Below are 20,906 nucleotides of genomic sequence, written 5' to 3'. Positions count from 1 at the left end.
GCTCTTAGGAGTTCTGTCTGGTTGGCTCCTCTGTCTCTTTGATATATCCCCATCCTTTTGACTTTTGAACACTTCCATACTTCCTGGCAAGAATGTGGGAAAGTTGATCTGGGCCCAACCTGTGTATTTCTAGCACTAGAATCTGCCTCTTCTCCAAAGAGCACCAGTCCCTTTTATTGGGGAATGGTTTGCAGTGGAACTTAGAAACCAGTATTTGGGTACTGGATTTGCTCATTGCTACTAGAGGATCCATTCTGCTAGATCCTCCCAGCAAACAGAGCTAGGAAATATGTATGTATATTAACCCATGTACATGTACGTCTCTAGAATGATTTCTGTGTGTGCATATATATTAAGCTGAACATGAGTTCTTACTAATGTCTTCCCTTGAATTATGTACCACAGGGCATGTATTTAGATTTTAAGAATGGCATTTTCCCTATCCATAGAATAGATTCATAAACAAAAACAAAAAGAAAACCCCAAGACTAGCTTTCCGCAGTTCTCTGCAAGAAACCTAAGACTGATATTTTTGAATAAAACTATATTGCCTTTAAATACCACCTATGTCTTTAAAATCTTTTGATGCACTTCTTCCAGGGACAGATATGGCTGTATTCATTTCATAGGTGAAAAACTGAGGCACAGAGAAGCTCTAAAGAAGAAAGAATTGTAATAATGAGGACAAAAGTAAGTTAAACACATCTGGAACAGGCATTCCTTCAGTGAACCCATAGACTATACTAGTAATATTAATTAAAATGTTGTCTTATTAACTTTATAACTAATTCTCCCTAAAATGAAAAAGTGGTATTTCTATCAGTATATATAGAAGTACAAGATTGTCGGGAAATCAAAATGTACATTATTTTATCCTGTACATAATGATAACATCTAACAAAGTGAAGACCATGGAGTCTATCAAAACAACTGTTTAGGAAGCTGGCTTCAGTAAATTTGGGGTAGAGTGAAACCTATTAGGTAAGATCTTCCCACATGTATCTCATTGCATTATTCAAATTCACAGATATTACTTATAATGTATTCATTCAGGTCTTGTGTAATATATAACTCAGGACTGGTTAAAGTGATTGAATAGCCCCCTTCGTTTGCAGTTTTTCTTCACTGCTTCACCTTACAAAACCAGCCATCTGCTCAAGTCATAAAGCAGGAATGAGTCAGTGTAACCAGTATACAAAAATGATTAATAAAAATAACAAACTAGTGTCTCTTTGCAATAGTGATATATACAAGCAATAGTGATGTCAGGCTTTTCTGCCTCAGGTTTATAGGTTTCCAAGAACATTTTTCAAAGGTTCCCTGCAGACAACTTTACAAACATTTTTTGTTGGCTTTCAGCTTAGTATAGGAATCACGATTATAGGAATCTAATATATCTGTGATTTATATAGGGAAAATCAAGTTTAGCGGGGTAAGTTGAAAAAAAAATGACCAAGATTTGAGAATTATCTCTGAATTTTATTCCATATACTTCATTTCTAGCATAGGTGACAATTGGCTAAGACCTTTCAGTAAGTTCTATGAAAGTGACACTTAAGCCATCCTGTCAGTTAACTTTCATCTTTAATGCATGTTAATTATTTTAATAATATGGATTTGTTTTCAGTTCTTTTTCTTCTTTGAGAAGGTGGCATTGGTAGGATTCTAATTAGTCTAATTAGTCAGTGGTTTTCAAACATGAGCGAGAAGCAGAATCATCGGATTCTGGCATTAAAACATGTGCTGGACCCCACTCCAGGCTCTCCTATTCAAGAGATCTGATTCTGTAGGTCCCAGGAGTTTGCATTTCTAGTAAGTTCCCTGATGTCGATACTGCTGCTTCAGAGACCATGGTGTGATCTCTAAAAATGTACTGAAAGCTTACTGTGAGCCAGGTACTATTCTAGGAGTTTGACAGTTACTGTCTCCAAAACTTGAGTAAGCTTGGTTCCCATTTTACAGATGAGAATTTGAAGCTGAGAGAGGTTAAATCGTTACTTATGCAATGTCTTACAGCTAAGAAAATGGTGGAGCCAGGGTTAGAGTCTAGGCAGCCTGTTTTCCAATCCTAGGCACTCATTTTATTGGGATAGCTATTGCTTTAAAAGGCTAAAATTACACATTTAGAATTCTGAAATAAGTATCCCAAAATGCTTTGTGTCTTAAGATAGACAAAATCTTACTTTAAAACATAACCACATACATATGCTATAAAAAGCAATACAATATTCTGAGATAAGATACTTAGGGGGAAAAAATAAAACATTCCTTTTATCTTCACCTTTCAGATAAGTGGAAAGTCAGCCAACTGGGTTTCCACATCTATAGGGGGGGAGTGTTTTCAGGACTCAGGCTGAGGAGACCCTGAAAATTGGGCAAAAGGACAGGAAGTTCTGGTGGTCAGATAACACATTCAAACTGGATAAAGTCCAGAGTGCAAATGCTGAAACCCTGGATCTCATTCAATGGATAAATATTTACTGAGCACCTCCTACATGCTAAGCAACTGTTTCCTCTAATGGGGAAACCAAAAGAAGGCCAATCTTGCTTTCAGTGAGCTAAAGATGGTGGTAACAAAAATAGTTGGAGCTCTTCACAAGCCAGGCACTGTTTTAAGTAGTCATGATGGAGCATAAGGCAGGTTGAGGGCAAAATACAAGCTAGCACCCCCACCCCCAGATGGGATATGTGTGATATTCCTCAGACACTCTTGGATGCCCAAGAACAGAGGAAAGGAAAGAAAAATGGTTAACTGGTAGAAATCACAGTCACATAGGACATGGGTCTCCAGTTTACAAATATCTTAGTAAATTGGAAGAAAAAGGCAATTTCCTTTATGATTTTATTTTATATTTGAGAGAGTGTGAGTGGGAAAGGGGCAGAGAGAGACTGAGAGGCAGAATCCAAAGCAGCCTCCAGGCTCTGAGCTGCCAGCACAGCCCAATGCAGGGCTCGAACTCACGTACCTCCAGATCATGACCTGAGCGGAAATTGGATGCTTAACTGACTGAGCCACCCAGGTGCCCTAAGAGAAAGGCAATCTTATCAATAGCCTAATCTCCAGAAACCTATAGACTCAGTTTCTTGCAGCCCCAACCACCCATAATGATGTGGGGAACAAAGGCAAGAAGGAAATGGCAGGTAAAATTAAATTTCCTTATAATCTGCAGCCCAGTGACAGATACTTGAGGCTGGCAGAGTTAAATATTTCTCCAGGAACTCCCTACTGTCTTAAAGTTAATACTTTGCTAGAGGGAAAGACAACCTTAGCTTGGTAATAGCAAGCCCTCATATATCTTAGGAGTCCTCTTTAGCATATCTAAGTCCCTCTGGAGGCAGCCCTTTTGTCTTTACCTCCTCCAATTCCATAGTATATAACCAGTTACCTGGCACAACCCCAGTGCATGCAGCAATTCCTGCTCATGGGTCCTGTCCCTGTGCTTTAATAAAATCACCTTTTTGCACCAAAGATGTCTCCAAGAATTCTTTCTTGGTCATAGGCTCCAGACCACCCCACCATCACCCCAAAACTTCATGGGTCATTTGAGTTAATCGCCACAACAACCGTACAAGGCTTTGATTGATACCCTATATCTTAACTACAGAGGAAGTTACTAATACAGATTTCTGAAATATTTTGCACACACAATGAAATGAACAGTAAATGGCATTGGGTGAGAAAAATCCTCTGATTTCATATTCTAGTTAATGACCAAGCACACGTGGGAAAGGTTATCAAGTTGGATTTTAATTTTTCTCTCCCAAATAGGGTAATATTTATTGAAGACGGATCCCTTATACTTCAGTATCTCTTATGTTAATGTATTAAAAATGGCACTTTAACACATTTTCCCCGCAGTCTGAAGTTAGTTACTTTTTAAATGACAAGACCCAGAGAAATGACAAAAGATGAGGCCATCTTTTAATCCGATCTTAGAGCTGGTCTTTGAAGCAAATTCACACAACAGCCAACCGAAGGAGGAGCTCAGTTCAATGCAACATTGAGCACCCGGTGGCGCTCAGGGCACTGTTTGTTGGTGAGGACTATATACATAGACCCCAAAGTTCCGCCTCCGAAGTTATGATCGCTTCCCCAAATTAGCTCTACCTATGAAAACCAGATTTATAAATCCCAGGGTTGCCTCTAGTTTACTCTGTCCCCAAACCCCCAAGCAAACAGCGTTTAAATCATTACAGTCCTATAACATAACTCGCACTGGGGAAGGACTAAACGGGAAGCCGGAAAACGCGACCCCCACCCCCTGGGAGGCAGGCGGGAGAAGCAAACACTGGGGGCGGGGACTGCGAGCCTCGATTCTCCGCAGGTGCCGTGAAACCACCTGCGGCTTCCCTATTCGGGGCCCGCCGTGTGTCCTCGGGGTGCCAACCGGCATTTCCCCAGAGCTGGCTCGTCTCCAGGCGCCAGGCGGACGAGACCGCGTCCCTCGGCCTTCCCCCGCTCGCTCTGGTCGCCCCGAGCTCGGGAGTGGGGGCAGGAGCCTGAGCTCGGCTGGCGGGAGGCTCCGAGCGCAGACGCGGCCCCCACCCCCTCCCGGGAGCAGGCGGGCGGGCTGGGGCGGAGGAAGGGGCGGGGGCTGCGGGCCCCTGGATGCAGGAAGCGGAGTCTTTCCCGGGCGCCAGCTCTGCGTGCTGGGACACTATGACTTCGGCGCCGGGGCTCAGCGGGGCTCGCCCTGCAGGTAGGCCCGCGGGTGCCGAGGGGGCGCGGGGCAGCTTCCCCAGCGGGGCGCGCGGGCGGGGGCGGGGACGCGGGAGCTGGACGGCCGGAAAAAGTTGCGGGTCTTGGAGGGAAGCGCGCCAAGTCCGGTGGGGGCAGCTTGTTAAATGCCTTCTGGTCCAGAAAACCAGCCCGGGACTCCGTGCGGGGTCGCCGCCGCCTCAGGGCCGCCCGGGGTAGCGGCGCCCGGCGCTGGGGCGTGCCCGCTCCGCCTTTGTCCTCCGGACGGTTCTTTCTTGCCGGGCGTCGGGCCATTTAAACGGAGGCTGGCTGGGCGGCTGCTGGCACCTCCCGCGCCTGGGTTTTTTGAAAGTTGACTTCTGGAAGTTGGATCTGGTTTTGTGTTCTCCTGAGTAAAAAGTAAAAGGAAGTGGTTGCGTGCATAATAATGGAAGCATAAGCAGCCCGCGGGAGCGCCCCACCGGAGCCCCCCACAGAAGCCCCTGGTTATGCCCTGACTTGAGCTGGGGACAAAAACCGGGCCTTGGCTGCCTGTGCAGCCCCAGTGCCTCTCCCGCAGCCAGGGCCGTTTGTGGGTTTGGGTTGAAACCACATCTTTCTCTACAGTCAACTGCTAAACGTGTACTTTAGAACTTTCTTCCCTGTCACTTACTAATTATATCACTGATAGCTGAAGAAACTTCGAGCCTGGCCATAGTAAAATAAAAGGGGGTTGGGGGGAAGGAAGGAAGGAAAGGTTGAAACTCTAGAAGTTGATGCACAGTGCCTTTATTTCAGAGCTTTTTATTCGTTGCTGCACAAAACCAGGCTTGCCCCAGAGTCAAGTTGCAGGAAGTTCAGGGAGTGGCCTTGCCCTGGACGGACAGTGCAGGGTCCGGTGGCCACTCCCATTCTGAGGGGTGGGGAGCAGGGGGGCAGGGGTCCGGGATGCCGCCCACTTCCCCCTCCATTCTCATCCCATTGCTTTCCTTCTCCGTCCTGCGTCCTTCCTTTTTTGTCGTCTCACCCCCTTTTTCACTGTGTTCTAGGCCTGACGTGGTTTACTCAGTACAGGACTATTAAACAGATACTTGACATGGGTAGATTTTCATAGATACTGCGGGGAATGATGGCGATGACCGTAGATACTGGAGAAGTTTGGAAAAACGAACACTTCGTTTAGGAAGGTAGATGTTTTCTCTGGTTGGAGGGGGTTAGCATGACGACCTGAGTGCAGAGACGTGAGTCTGTAGGGGGACCCGGCTTTCAATCCGACTCCACAGCACTGTCCTGGGACAAGCCTGACGCACTGGCTGCCTCATGGGCTGTGGAGCTGAGGCAGAGAAAGCATCTAACGTGCTGAGCCACCAACAAATAGTGGCTGGCAAGGGAAAAAAAGGAGTGATTAGGTTGGTAAAAATTAAACTGATTTAAGGGGCAGAGAGGTGGTGGCCACATCATGGTGGAAAGGAAAATTGCCTAAATCAGAGGCAAGGAGAAGTGAAAAGAGGACGAGTCCAGTTTGATGACAGACCCTGGATTGCAGATGCATGAGAGTGTGCAAGTCTATTATATAGAGCATCTCCGTTAAAAATTTCTCCATGTTGACAGAGCCATTTACCCTTTTAGGCAGGCAACTTGTGTTCCTGCAGTGTAATGGCACTTGTTAAAGTGTGCCCTTCCTGAAAATTTGTCTGCTTAGGACATACCGCCTGAGTCGTGATGTGTTTTCTGTGGCACCTGGGTAAAATTTATCAACTCCAGTAATGTATCGAACTTAGATTCTAATGTGTGTGCCGATCACTTTCAGTGAACAAGTAGCCAGAACAGAATGGCAGCTGGACCTGATCCATAACTGGGGGTGCAGGATGCAGGGCGCACATTTATATTGGAGCAGGGTTTGAGCTGGCAAGGGTCTGAAGTAAAGTTCTCAGACCGTTTCCTTCTGTGTCAGTATTAACAGTAAAACACTTTTGGAAGATCCCTCAGAGATTGCCAAATCTGTTGACTTTGAAACAACGTTATTTTTTAAAAGATTGATTGATTGATTGGGGGGGAGGGGAAGGGGCAGAGAGAGAGGTGGGAAGGGGCAGAGAGAGATTCCCACGCAGGCTCCGCACTGTCAATACAGAGCCTGACGCAGGGTTTGAACTCACGAACCTCAAGATCGTGACCTGAGCCGAAATCAAGAGTTGGACACTTAACTGACTGAGCCACCACCCAGGCGCCCTGAAACAATGTTGTTTTAAGTTATCTTGAGTTACTTAAAACTGACTGTCTTTCCTAAGTCTGTGGGTCACGTCTAAGTGGAAGGCAGTATTTGAGACAACCCAGATGCACAGCTTAGATACCTAGCCGGGAGGAACGGCGCAGTTCCTTCCTTAGACTATAAACAGTGAACTTTAAGGACCCGATCGAGTACACATCTCCAGTGCCTTCACCCTCCATGACTTGAGTTAGTTTGGTGACGGGGCCATTTGCCACAGCTTCCACCCTCTCTCTGCCCTTTGAGCGGCCTGACGCTCACTAACCGATGAGCAAAAGCTGGAAGAGGTGAGCTGCTGGGCCTGCTATGTTGCGCACCGTGTTAAGAGATCTGTGCTTCCCAAATTGTGCAGCTTCCCAGGGAGTGAATGGGGCGATTGTCCTTCACGTAGAGATGGAATGTGTTTAGTTTGAGTTGTGTTGTTTCTTTATTGTGTAACTGATTTGAAGAGAAGGAGGTGAGGCTATTAAAAGGAGGTAGATCCTGGAACGCATTTGAAAATGGAAGGTGAGAAAATTCCTGGGCCTTAGTAGAGCAGTGTGGGGAGCAGGAAGTAATCCCCGTAGACAGGGTGTGAGGTGGGAAGTGTTGAGGGCACAGCAGTGTGTGGAGTCGGCAGTATTCCAGGTAGAACAATGTGTGGAGTAAAAAGGTATCCCAAGTGGAGCGGTGTGTTCGTAGGCAGTATCCCCAGGTAGAGGGGAGGCTTAGTAGGAAGTGTCCCTGGTGGAGCAGTGTATAAAGTCACCCCCTGGAACACTGTGGTGTAGGAAGTACTCTGTATGGAGCACAGAGTATCCCGATAGGAAGCATATCAGCAGTAGCTAGGAAGACTATTTGGTGGAGCGGTGTGTGAAGTAGGAAGCCCCCCCTTCCCCCCTCCCCGAAGCACCGTGTGCAGGACGAGGCTCGCTCAGGTGCAGGTGCAGCAACAGCTAGGAGGAAACATCTGGGCAGAGAGGTGTGTGCCAAGGAAGCTGTCCTTAGATAGAGCCCGGTTTTGGCAGGAAGTGGTTCACGTCGAGCAAGGTGTGGAGTAGGAAGTATCCCAGGTAAAGCAGAATGGGAGAAAACATCCTGGGTAGCATGCAGAGCGTGCTCTCCCCTAGAGAGCGGCGTGTAGTATGGAAGTTTCTGCGTAAAGCAGTTTGTGGAGTAGGAAGCGTAGGATGTAGCCTCGGGTGAGCAGTGTGCGGAACAGGAAGTGTCTCCAGTAGGAAAGTATGGAGGGAAGGAAGCGGGGAGTGAAGTGGAGCTACCCCCCAAACAGCGGTATGACTGGTGTCTGGAGTAGGAAGCCTTCTGGGTAGAGTAGTTGTTGGAGTAAGAAGAGTAGAACATACTCCCGGTAGAGTAGTATGTGGAGCAAGTAGGATGTGTCCTGGGTAGGTAAACGTGTGAGTGGTACCCCAGTAAGCAGTGTAGGAGACGCCAGGTACCTGGTAGAGCAGCCTGTGGTGCGTGGGTGATGATAGGTCACCCGGAGAGCAGGGTGTGGAATAGGGGGTGTCCCCTAGAGAGCAGGCTGGAGTTGGGAGATATCCTAGTAGGGTCTTCAGGGTGGCTCAGTCGGTTGAGCATCGGACTCTCTTCAGCTCAGATATGATCTCATGGTTGGCGGGCTCCGTGCTGAAGGCGCAGAGCCTGTTTGGGACTCTACCTCTCTCTGCCCCTCTCTCTCTCTCTCTCTCCAATAAATTTTTATTTTTTATTTTTTAAGGAGGTATCCAAATAGAACAGTGCATGGAGTAGGAAGGAAACCAGGTGAGCTGGCGGGGTGGGGGGATGCATTAGGGAGGCTGCTCTTTACTCCTAAGCCTAAGCTCTGGTATAAAAATCAAATCACCTTGTTAAAAATGCAGATTTCTCCCTCTCCTGGGATTCTGATTCTATAAATCTGGGTTAGGACCCAGGAATGTGCATTTTATCACCCAGGCCAGGAATTGATGCAAAGACTGAGGAAAGCAGATGAGGGTCTGTCGGACAGCAGGCGGGCCTTCGTGGGGTCCTCACTAGGTCTGGATACTGGGGGAATTCCAGGAGGAATCAGCTGAAAGTGAGTGGTAAAGGGCACAGAATTGAATGCCAGCCTCACCCTCATCTCAGGGCCGATTTCTGTCAGGGAGGAGGTGTGAAGGTAGAACAATCTGGTGTCCGGGAAAGAAGGGAACAGGACTCTCCTGGTTAGAAGGGGTGGGTGGGAGGGTCTGTTGTGTTTCCTTCAGTGACGTCGGTGGAGAGGAGCATCTTGCTATAGTGTTCATATTTGTTTATTCATTACTTTCCTTCCCCTCTGGGCTAAGTTTATCAGGCAGAAACACAGTCATGCGTGTATGGGCCTGTATTGTAGAAGATGCTAGACCCGTTGTGCCCTATAGTACAGAAGCCACCAGCCACCATGGTTAAGTTGAAATGAAAAACTGAGTTCCTTAGCTGTACTAGCCCCGTTTCAAGTGCTGGACAGCCACATGTGGTCCGTGGCTAGCATATGGGACAGCACAGGTACAGAACCATTCCGTCATCACAGACAGTTCAGCTGCACAGCACTGTTCTAGCGAGTAGAGAAGGACGCAGTGAAAGGTGGTCCAGAGGGTGGGGAAGTCTGAGCATGGGTCGAGAGCAGAGGGTCTCCATCACGTGATGGGTTGTAAGTGCAAATAAATCATTCGGGAGACCCAAAGTTTAAGCCTTTACCCTTGCTCCTTCCCTTTCCCCGCCCCAGACTTCTACCTTTTCCGTTTCAGAGGGGGATCCGGTATTAACCACACGCCGTGTTTTGGTTCTCCTGTGTTTTTAATTCCTTTTCGGTTTTAGAGAATATCTGCAAAAACAGTTTCCGCTAAACAATTCCGTATCTCATTTATGCTCCACATCACAGAACCGTGTTACTGCAGGTATATTTTGCATGAATGCATTTGCATAATGTTTCCTCCATTTATCTTGATAATATTCTTTTCTGTTTTGCAAATAAGAGTTCTGGGTGAGAAAGAATTGAGCTGTTAATTTATAGTTCATTTATCTATTAAGTTCCCTTCCTTTTCCTATACTTTTGACTTTTAAACTAAGCAAAACCAGAGAAGGGTTCACAGTGTGGGAGTCCCGCAGTGTGTTACAAGTCAAAGAGTAAATTAACCAAATTCAATTTTTTAAATAGGTGTGGAGGAAAACATGACCGAAACAGATGCCTTCTATATGAGGTAAAAACGTGCTCTTGCCTGACAAACGTCTCTTCCTTTGCTAGTCAAGATCAGTCTGTAAGAAGCAAGAATGGCCCCGGGGAAGCAGCAGAGTGGAGAATGGCGAGTGTTAGCGCTGGGAGAGCTAACTTGTAGAGCCTCGGGTTGACTGCTGCCCCTGGTCGAGGTTCAGGACCTACAGTGATGTCCAAAATACTTAGCAACGGGTGTGGCATGGGCCCTGGAGCCAGAGCCGGGCCTGGGCGGGCTGTTGTCCCTGGTTCCTGGAGAAAAGACATCCCTGGGGTGACTGGGGGTGGGGAGCTCCAGGTAGCTGCTGTTTACCAATCAGCACAGAAATATTTCTGTCAGGCTTTCCCAGTGCACACCAGTATCATGTCACCCTGGCAAAGGAGGAGGAAACAGGAGCCCTCTGTCTACCCTACCCATTGATCTTGGGCTTGGAGGAGCTCATTATTTAATATGACATAGTGATTGTTGTTTATAAACTTTTTGTTAACAGTGAAACATTTGATCCGGCAGAAAAGTACAAAATGGACCACAAGAGGAGAGGAATCGCTTTAATCTTCAATCATGAGAGGTTCTCCTGGCGTTTAACACTGCCAGAAAGGCGGGGCACCAGCGCAGACAGAGACAATCTTAGGCGCAGGTAATAGTTGTTGTGTTTTTTTTTTTTTTTTAATGTTTATATTTGAAAGTGAGCAGGGTAGGGGCAGAGAGGGAGAGAGAGAATCCCAAGCAGGCTCTGTGCTGTCAGCACAAAGCCCAGTGTGGGGCTCGAACTCACAAACCATGAGATCATGACCTGAGCTGAAATCAAGAGTGGCTTAAGTGACTGAGCCACCCCAGGTGCCCCACAGGTGCTAGTTTTATCCACACGTCAAGATGATGACCTATTTAATAAAATGACACTCACCAAAACGTGTCCACACTGATGAAATAGAGTATCAGGATGAGCCTCATTTGGGCACAGCATCCCTTGAGAACTTGCCTGAATTTTCTTCCCAACCTTGTTCTATTAGATGTAAGCAGGCTTTGAATCGTTACATATATATTTACATTGCTGTATCCTAACTTGAATCAGCTTTCAGTATGAGTAAATCCTTTCCTGCTGTGGGTGAGCAAGGAGAACTATCATTGTCATATTTCACTTTTTCTTCCCCCCCCCCCCCAACCAAATGTCAACGTAACGATTCAAAACATGTGTATAGATTCCTCAGGGAAATAGGGGTATATGACGACTTTGAGCAGCTCATAAGCTAATACCCAGTTTGTCACTAGGTTTTCAGAGCTAGGATTTGAAGTGAAATGCTTTAATGATCTGAAAGCAGAGGAGCTCCTGCTCACAATCCATGAGGGTAAGTAGTTTTCCTGTTCGTCTTCTGAGGGGATGGATTGCTTCAGTGACCCTCTCTAGAATCCAGATAATTAACCATGCTGGAAAAATGTCTGACCAACTACTTTAGCATGGGTTACAGGTTTCGGTTGTGCCTCTTTGCTTATGTGTTACTACTGGATTCAGAGACTCTTCCAAAGGATTTTGCCTCTGAATTTATATGTAGCATACCACCCGCTAACAGGCTGTCATTCCAGAAATGAATGAATCAAGTCTAAACTGCGAACACTACAGATGCTGGGCAGTCAGGTGTTAATTGACTCCTTCCATACCCAGGTTTTTTTACTGGCTTCAACAAATTGTGGATTTACAAAACAAACAAAAACTGGATTTATATATATTGTCTCTAAATTTCTGTATCACTATGCAGTAGGTATTTTAACAGCTTACGTTTATAATAATTACTGCACGCTGTGGATTTTCAAGTCATTTGCCAATGGACTATTATAATATTTACATAATTATTTAAACCTCAGAACTTTTTAAAAATTGAGGTATAAATGATATGGAACATTGTATTAGTTTCAGATGTACAACATAATGATTCAGTATTTGTATACATTGTAAAATGGTCACCATAGTGTCTGGTTACCATACAGAGGTACAGAAAAGCTTTGGTTTTTTTTTTTTTAGTTCTTTTAAAATGTTTATTTTTGAGACCGAGAGAGAGCATGAATGGGGGAGGGTCAGAGAGAGAGGGAGACACAGAATCCGAAGCAGGCTCCAGGCTCTGAGCTGTCAGCACAGAGCCCGAAGTGGGGCTGGAACTCACGGGCCTCGAGATCGTGACTTGAGCTGAAGTCGGATGCTTAACCGACTGAGCCACCCAGGTGCCCCGAAAAGTTTTTTTTTTTTTTTTTGTGATAAAGACTTTAAAAATTTACTTAGCAACTTTCAGATATGCAATACAGTATTCTTATAGGTGATATGCTGTACATTATATCCCCATGACTTACTGTATAATTGGAAGTCTGTACCTTTTAACCCACTTCACCCCCACCCACCCACCAGCAACCACCCATCTATTCTATCAGTAAGTTTGTTTTTTAAACTCCACATATAAGTGAGATTATATAGTATAGGTCTTTCTTGAATTTATTTCATTTAGCATAATGACCTCAAGATCCATCCATGTTGTTGCAAAGGCCAAGATTTCCTTTTTTATGGCTGAATAATATTCTTGCATGTGTATCTCTATATATGGAAAGGTAGAGATCTGTCTATGTATATAATTTTCTTCATCCATTCATTGATGAACACTTAGGTTGTTTTCATATCTTGGCTGTTGTGCTCCAATAAACAACGGGGCTGCAGGTATCTTTCCAAATTAGTGTTTTCATAAATACCCAGAGGTGGAATTGTTGGATCGTTTTTAATTTTTTGAGGCACCTCCATACAAGACTTCTTTAATCTGTAAGTCACTTTAATTTTAACTAGCTCCTTACCAGGTTTTCTACTTCGCTTACTCATCCGCTTTGGGGGACAGTCTCATGTCTTAATATTCTTCGGAAGCTGTAAGTGCTACAGACATGATGAAGCTGCTGCATTCACTGGAGGGGCAGCAGAGCACAGCAGTTGCTAAGTAGTAGTTGCTGGGTCTTTCCAGTCTGCTCTAAGAAGCTCTCTGCTAATTCAGAGAAACTTTTATTGATGCCACAGCAATCCCATTATATTTTCCGTGTCATTATTCTGTATTGTAGAAAAGTTAATGGAATTTGTTTAAACTCTTTGAACTTTTAACAGGTTGTTAAAAATCAGATACGGTATGATGTAAATTTTCCTTTGATTAAAGACTAAGACCTTACATTCTCATTATATACTCTTTACATTTAGTATAATACATTTTCCTCTTCCATCATATGTAACTTTAGTATTAGTAAATTATCTTTATGTAGATAGTAAACATCTTATCTTCATTTCTGTATGAACTTTTGTGGCCCTTTATAGCATCATCTTCTAGCCACATAGATGCCGATTGCTTTTTATGTGTTTTCCTGAGTCATGGCGAAGGCAGTCACATTTATGCACAAGATACCAAGATTGAAATTCAGACTTTGACTGGCTTATTCAAAGGAGACAAATGTCAGAGCCTAGTTGGAAAACCCAAGATATTTATTATTCAGGTAAGACTGATTATGGTACAATCTAACTATGAAGTCCATGGTTCTGTACATGTGATTCTAGCTTTATTTTTATTTGTTAAGATTTATTTTTGGGAGAGTGCAAGCAGGGGAGGGGCAGCGAGAGGGGGACAGAAGATCTGAAGTGGGCTCTGCGCTGACAGCAGACAGCCCAGTGTGGGACTCAAACTCAAGAATAACGAGATCATGACCTGAGCTGAAGTTGGACGTTCACAACTGAGCCCACCCAGGTGCCCCATATACATGTAATTATAAAGAGCACCAGCCAATTCTGCAAGTAACTTTCTCCAGTAACTGGAAAGGCCCCTTTGGCCTCCTAGCCAATCAGAGTTGCAATTAGTAGTAGTTCCTTCTTAACAAGGAATAAATATTTTCAGTTTCTGGGGCGCCTGGGTGGCTCAGTCAGGTAAGTGTCCAACTTCAGCTCAGGTCATGATATTGTGGTTTGTGAGTTTGAGCCCCACACTGGGCTCTGTGCTAACAGCTCAGAGCCTGGAGCCTGCCTTGGATTCTGTGTCTCCCTCTCTGTGCCCTTCCCCCGCTCATGCTCTTTCTCTCTCAAAAATAAACATTAAAATTTTTTTTTTGACTTGGGTTGACATTTGAAAGGACTCAAAATGGTGGCTCAGTCGGTTAAGCGTCTGACTTCAGCTCAGGTCATGATCTCGCAGTCTGTGAGTTCGAGCCCCGCGTCGGGCTCTGTGCTGTCAATTCAGAGCCTGGAGCCTGCTTCGGATTCTGTGTCTCCCTCTCTCTCTGCCCCTTCTCCCCCCAGTCAAAAAATGTTAAAAATTTTTGAAAGGACTCAAAGTAACTAATGTGCTACCCTCTGGCCTGGCCCAGTGTCAGGTGCAGCCGTCAGTGAAGGGGTCTCTGACTGAAGAGCACCAGGCCTGGAGGCCAGTGAGCAGAACGCAGGCAGAGTTCCTGTTCTAGCTTGCTTCATCCTTCCACCTTTTTCCTTCAAGCTGGTATTAGGGATGAAGACAATTTTTGGCCCGAATAACCTCACTCACCACATCAATAAGGAGTTCGAACAAAGGAGAATTCCTGATGTCCCAGTGCTGCAATTCTGTATTTCCATAAACGGCATGGAGGGCATGGCCACATTCAACCTGCCAGAACACCTTGAGGGAAGCGAGCAGGGGCACCTATAAGAAATTAAGGATGATCGTGGTTTCTTGTTGGGAACTGCATTAAAGTATCCGTCACATGCAGTTGGGAGTTAACAGCTCTACATGCAGCCTGGCTAGGCTGGAGAAATAAATTTGAGAGTTAACGAGATGAATGACAGTGGCAGCCACGGGAGTGGATGAGTTTACCCACGCCAAGCATAGCTTGAGAAATGAGTACAAAACAGCCCTGAGGGACGCCACTGAGGAATGAGCAGAGGAGAGACACTGAGGGGGATGGCCCAGAGAATGGGGAGGTAGGGGGAGTTCAGGGAAAAAGGGAGTGGCCAGCACTGTCAGAGACACAAAGTGGCGAGCCGCTGTGGGGGGATGGCCACAAAAGAAGAAAATATTTTGCCAAGTTACTTCTCTCTGCCTCCAATTCTTCATCTGTGAAAGGGGGGTATACCCCTTTCTGCCTCACGGGCTGGTTGTGAGGATAAAACAGCGTGGCCTAACAAGCACTTAGAACAGTGCCGAACACCTGCAAGTCCTCAATAGGCTGGCTCTTTTTCTTACTGCAACTGATTGGGCAAGTAATGGCATCAAATTCTAGGTGTTCGGTGTAGGAAGACTGAAAAATAAGGTCTGAAAATAAGCTTGGTAATACGAAGTTAAGATTAAAATCTCCCTGCAAAAATGGAATATCGGAGATCTTCTATTTATCAGATAACTCTGAAATCACTCTGGGCTTTTTTTCTTTAAAAGCTTACAAAAACCCATTTCAGAACGAGGGATGCACTTACCACAACCAAATCTTACCAGGTCACTGGATGAAGTTCACTAGGTCTGCCAGAACAAAGTACAGACCGGGTGGCTTAAACAACAGAAATTTTCTTAACGGTTCTGGAGGTTAGAAATCTGAGATCAAGGTGCCCGTTCTCCTTGGCCTGGAGGTGGCTGCCTTTTTTCCTCTGTGCATCTCTGTGTCCTGATCTCTTATAGACCACTAGTTATAGATTAAGATCATTGTAGACCTCAATTTTACCTTTTTTAAAGGCCATATATCCAAATACAGTCACATTTGAGATCCTGAGGGACAGGACTTCTGCATACAAATGGGAAGGGGTGACAAAATTCAGCCCATAATAGGCGTTTAAGAGTAGAAATTAACGTTAGCCTTTGTGTGAAAATTAATGGCTAAGAATTTGAGACCTCACTATACAGTGTAAGCGAAAGGAAAAGGGCACATTAAAAGAGGTCTTCTCAGGTCAGGTGGCGGCGTCCTTTTAGCCCTGCTTTGACAATGTACTGCAGCAGCTAGGCAAGCACCACCCTATCTGGGCGTGTATTCCCTGACTGAACAGAAACGCTGGGCAAATACTGTAGCTTTTCAAAGAAGGGGTGGGTCTGGTGCTGTGGTGTGGTTACTTCGTAAGAAACTCAGAACCAGAGGCTTTCTCCTCCACACTGTACCTTTCAATCAGCACAGTCTGGTGTACGGTTGAGCATGACAATTTAAAAAAAAATTTTTTGTAACGTTTATTTTTGAGAGAGAACACGAGTGGGGGAGGGGCAGAGAGAGAGAGCAAGACACAGACACAGACTCCAAAGCAGGCTCCAGGCTCCGAGCTGTCGGCACAGAGCCTGATGCAGGGCTTGAACTCACAAGCAGTGAGATCATGCCCTGAGCTGAAGTCGGACACCAACCAACTGAGCAAGCCACCCAGGGGCCCTGAGAATGCCAGTTTTTTAAAGGCCTTAATTAAAAGGGAGCTTGGGTGGCTCAGTCAGTTAAAAGTGTCTGACTCTTGATTTTGGCTCAGGTCATCATCTCATGGTGCATGAGACAGCCCCGACTCTGGCTGACAGTATGGAGCTTGCTTGGGATTCTCTCCCTCCCTCTCTCTCTCTCTCTCTCACCCTCCCCGGCTCATGCTCTCTCAAGCATTTAAAAAAAAAAAAAAAAGAGTAGGGAAAAACTGTCAGGTGAATTTGCTCTAAAACTTGACTGCATGTTTTTTGAAGTTTTATAAAGTAGCTTCTGTTGATGTTAAGATGTGCTCAGTTATACATTCACTGTAAACATTAAGCCGTGGAAAGAAAAGACTAGGTTAGAAAAGGAAATGGTTTTCCTCCTTGTCTCGTAGGCATGTCGGGGAGACCAGCATGATGTGCCAGTCATTCCTCTGGATGTAGTGGATCATCAAAAAAACATGCTGGATGTCAACATAACCCAGGTGGATGCGGCCTCAGTTTCCACACTGCCTGCTGGAGCAGACTTTCTCATGTGTTACTCAGTTGCAGAAGGTGGGTGTGTGTTTAGTACAAACAGAATTGGTTTCCTGACTTGAGTTCCATTAGTTTCACCTCACCTTGACTAGAGAGACTGGTATTTATCTGATCAAGGTGATTTGATCGTGAAGTTCACATCTTCGGTCACATCTTCGGCACAGGGTGATACATGAAGTGTAAAGTCACTTCTAGAAAAGTCATTCCTGAGAACTAGGTTTAAGCTACAAGTTACATTCAATAATTGGTAATAGGCTGCTAACATTCATTTTGATAGTGTTGTAATAATCTTCACAGAAAGCGTTGTTGAAACTCCTGTGATGACCGTTGTTCTTTGTGCAGTAAGCTGTGTTTTTCTTTCTAATCTCTTGTGTTAAAATCACTGCCTGGCAACTGTTTTCTTGGGAATTTTTAGGAAATGGAGGAAATTATATAGAGCGAACCTCATTTTTATAAAACTATATAAATTAATCCCTTTTCTCATAACAGTCAACCAAGAAAAATTTTAAAGCTGTCATTGACACGTCCTAGTCTTCAAGAATTTTTGAGAACTTACACTTACTTCTGTAATGGTGAATTAGAAAGGTGTTTTTCAGTCACCATAACTGAAAGCCAGAGAAACTTCAGTGCCCTTTTTGCTCCTATCATTTAGGTTATTATTCTCATCGGGAAACTGTGAATGGCTCATGGTACATTCAGGATTTGTGTGAGATGCTGGGAAAATTTGGCTCCTCCTTAGAGTTCACAGAGCTCCTCACCCTGGTGAACAGGAAAGTTTCTCAGCGCCGAGTGGACTTTTGCAAAGACCCAACTGCAATTGGAAAGAAGCAGGTTCCCTGCTTTGCCTCAATGCTTACTAAGAAGCTGTATTTCTTTCCAAAATCCAAATGATAGGAATAATTGTGTTTTATGTATCTTGTCTATATTCAAAACAGATTTTCTTGTCCTTTTATATAAATATCACTAAGGTGGAAGCTTATGGTATAGCAGTTGAAAATGTTTTAAGGTTTAATGAGAACTTAAAATAGTTCATGTTGGTATCAGACATGCTGATATTAGATGAAAGGGTTTGATATATATGAAATGAAATCCTCAGGGAATTACTATAAATAAAAATACACAAACATTTGTAATACTTGATTTTTATAGTAAATCTCAAGGTTACTCAAAAATATCTGGAAGATTTAAATTTGTATTCTGTGAAGTTTTTATAAAAGTTTTATAATGTTTTTAAAGGTTTTTGAAACCCAGAAACTAGTTGTTTCCCCTTAATAAAATATTTGAAATCCATGTTTTAATTTTTCTAATTCACATTCTTTCTTACTCATTTGTATAATTCAGAGTACTCTTGTACTTGGTCATACAAATTCATCTACATATGAATTATCACTTTTTGTATAGGTTTCAACTCTCACTTAAAAAAGCCTTTATGGAAAGATATACCATGATGATGGACTGGAAGAATTAATATTGTTAGAATGTCCATAGTGCCTAAACGATCTACAGATTCAATGTAATCCCTATCAAAATACTAATGACATTTTCACAGAACTAGAACAAAGAATCCTAAATCCAATAGATGGTATTGGGAAAAATGGACAGCTACATGCGAAAGAATGAAACTGGGCCATATATAAAAATAAAATCAAAGTAGTTTGAAGACTTGAATGTGAGAACTGAAATCATAAAACTAGGAAGAGAATATAAGAAAAATGTAGGTAAGCTCTTGGGACACTGGACTGAGCACCTGCCCTCAGACAAGGACAACAAAAGCAAAAATAAACAGAACTATAAAAGCTTTTACACAACAAAGGAAACCAACAAAACTTTTTAAAAAGGCAACCTAGTGAATGGAAGAAGATATTTATAAATCACATATCTGATAAAGGATTAATATTGAAACTATATAAGAACTCATTCAATTCAACACACACGTACACACAAAACTCCAATCTGAGTAAAAAATGGACACAGGACCTGAATAGACATTTTTCCAAAGAAGTCCTACAAATGGCCAATTAGGCACATGAAAAAGATGCTCAACATCACTTATCAGGGAGATGCAAATCAAAACCAATAATGAGGTATTACCTCACACCAGTCAGCATAGCTGGTATGGAACATATGAGTAGGATCTAAGTAAATATTAGTTCAGATGAAACATTTCAGATAACATCTTATAATCTTAAACTATATTTAGTGATAAAGATCTTCCAATTATTATGATGTATTTAAAAATAAATTAATGACATGACGATTCTAAAGGAAACCTAAGAAGGGAAGCGAATGCCACACACAGAGACCACTCCTCTGCAGGAGAATGAACACAACCCAGACGGACAAGGACTCTTAGCTCAAGTACCTGACTACAGTGGCAGCTGCTCGGACTCTGATGGGCGCGTCCAAGCTCCTCCCCGCATTAATCCCGGACAAGTCACGCAAATCCACAAACCAAAAATCTCAAGTGAGAACTTCAAAGAATACCTATGTTCACATTTTTTTTTAATTAACAAAAGAGATTGAAACGATCAAATCCAAAGGAACTAAGGGACTCAAAGTTCCAGTTTCTAAGTTGCAGAATCAACACATACTGGAAAAATTTAATAACATTTAGAAATGTAAGATTAATTCTTTTCATTGACTTTCTCTCCTTGCATTCGCAAACAGCGAGTGGCGCACCTGTTTCAGGGATTCCGTAGCCTGTCAATGGGAAAAAGAAAAAGTACATGATCAGAGAGAATGAGAAACAGGGCATTACTGCATGAGAGGAGTAAATGTATATGTAAATTTAGTGTATCCTTAGCTTAATAAACATTTACAATGACTAGTGGCAAATGTCTACAGTATTTCAGTGAATAGGGACCCTTTAGAAAAGAGGAACTTAAGGTTTTGATACATCCTTCAAGTTCTTATGTTCATTGTCCTTTTATATTGGTTTTTCTGTTTCTTATCTGAAAAGAAAACCACTTTGTGACCTATCAATCTCCCTTTTTCCTCAACTTTATTACCTAAAAAAAATATTTCACTGGTGCTACTCTAAATCCTAAGTGCCCACTGCCATGAACTAGTTGGAAGAACATCCCTTAGGCTTCTTGGATTAGATCATTCAAATGTTAAGACTGTACACTAAATAAAAATAAAATCGTTGTATTTTTCCCAAGTAGTGATTTTACAGAATTAAAAAAAATTTTGTTTATTTATTTTGAGAGAGAGACAGAAAGTTGGGAGGAGCAGAGATGGAGGGTGAGAGAATCCCAAGCAGGCTCTGCACTGCCAACACAGAGCCCAACGCGGGGCTCGAACTCACGAACCGTGAGATCGTGACCTGAGCCCAAACCAAGAGTCAGACGCTTACCGACTCTTGGTAAGAGTCAGACGCTTATCGATCTCGGCTTGGGTCACGATCTTATGGTTCGTGAGTCCGAGCCCCACATGGGGTTCTGCACTGACTGCACAGAGCCTGCTTCGGATTGTGTCTCTCCTCCTCTCTGCCCCTCCCCGGCTTGTGCATGCACCCTCTCAAAATAAAGACATAAAAAAATTATTTAAAGGTTATCGCCAATTCTTGACTTACAAATTTAATTCCAGGAATATCTATATCTATCTAGCGATCTATATATATCTACATAGATATATATAGATCAATAGATCTATATTTTTTAATTTGAGGGATGAGTAGTTTAGAAGGTACAGATAACAAGAGATATTATGAATACTGGCTTTTAAATGAGCATGCACTGAGCAATGGGAAGAGATTTTTACCAAAACTTTTCCTCTAAAATTACTAAGAAAAATTAAAAATCTAGTAAACATGTTGAAAGCTA

The 20,906-nt window shown here is 43.6% G+C and overlaps 2 protein-coding genes across 4 annotated transcripts in view; one reads left to right on the top strand and one right to left on the bottom strand.

Annotated features, from left to right (window-relative positions):
• PLA2G12A (phospholipase A2 group XIIA) overlaps positions 1-18,372 on the top strand; it is a 34,931-nt gene extending 16,559 nt beyond the window's left edge. The window contains exons 1-7 of one of the 3 annotated variants that reach the window (XM_049631017.1): positions 4,562-4,700; positions 10,099-10,141; positions 10,644-10,790; positions 11,423-11,499; positions 13,485-13,660; positions 16,941-17,100; positions 17,735-18,372. In XM_049631017.1, coding sequence (XP_049486974.1) covers positions 4,610-4,700; positions 10,099-10,141; positions 10,644-10,790; positions 11,423-11,499; positions 13,485-13,660; positions 16,941-17,100; positions 17,735-17,973 — 933 coding nt within the window. In that variant the 5' untranslated portion in view covers positions 4,562-4,609 and the 3' untranslated portion in view covers positions 17,974-18,372. Of the gene's footprint in view, positions 1-4,561; positions 4,701-9,134; positions 9,839-10,098; positions 10,142-10,643; positions 10,791-11,422; positions 11,500-13,484; positions 13,661-16,940; positions 17,101-17,734 lie in introns of those variants that run through there. The other 2 variants (XM_049631018.1, XM_049631016.1) reach the window with 2 other exon arrangements.
• Positions 18,373-19,563: 1,191 nt separating this feature from the next.
• The window catches only part of MCUB (mitochondrial calcium uniporter dominant negative subunit beta), a 90,185-nt gene continuing 88,842 nt past the window's right edge, over positions 19,564-20,906 (bottom strand). The window contains 2 exon segments of the mRNA XM_049631020.1: positions 19,564-19,749; positions 19,751-19,782. Of these exon segments, the coding sequence (XP_049486977.1) occupies positions 19,707-19,749; positions 19,751-19,782 (75 nt within the window). The 3' untranslated portion in view covers positions 19,564-19,706.

The sequence above is a fragment of the Panthera uncia genome, chromosome B1 (assembly GCF_023721935.1).
Source record: "Panthera uncia isolate 11264 chromosome B1, Puncia_PCG_1.0, whole genome shotgun sequence".
NCBI lineage: Eukaryota > Metazoa > Chordata > Mammalia > Carnivora > Felidae > Panthera > Panthera uncia.
This window is presented reverse-complemented; position numbering and strand designations above follow the sequence as displayed.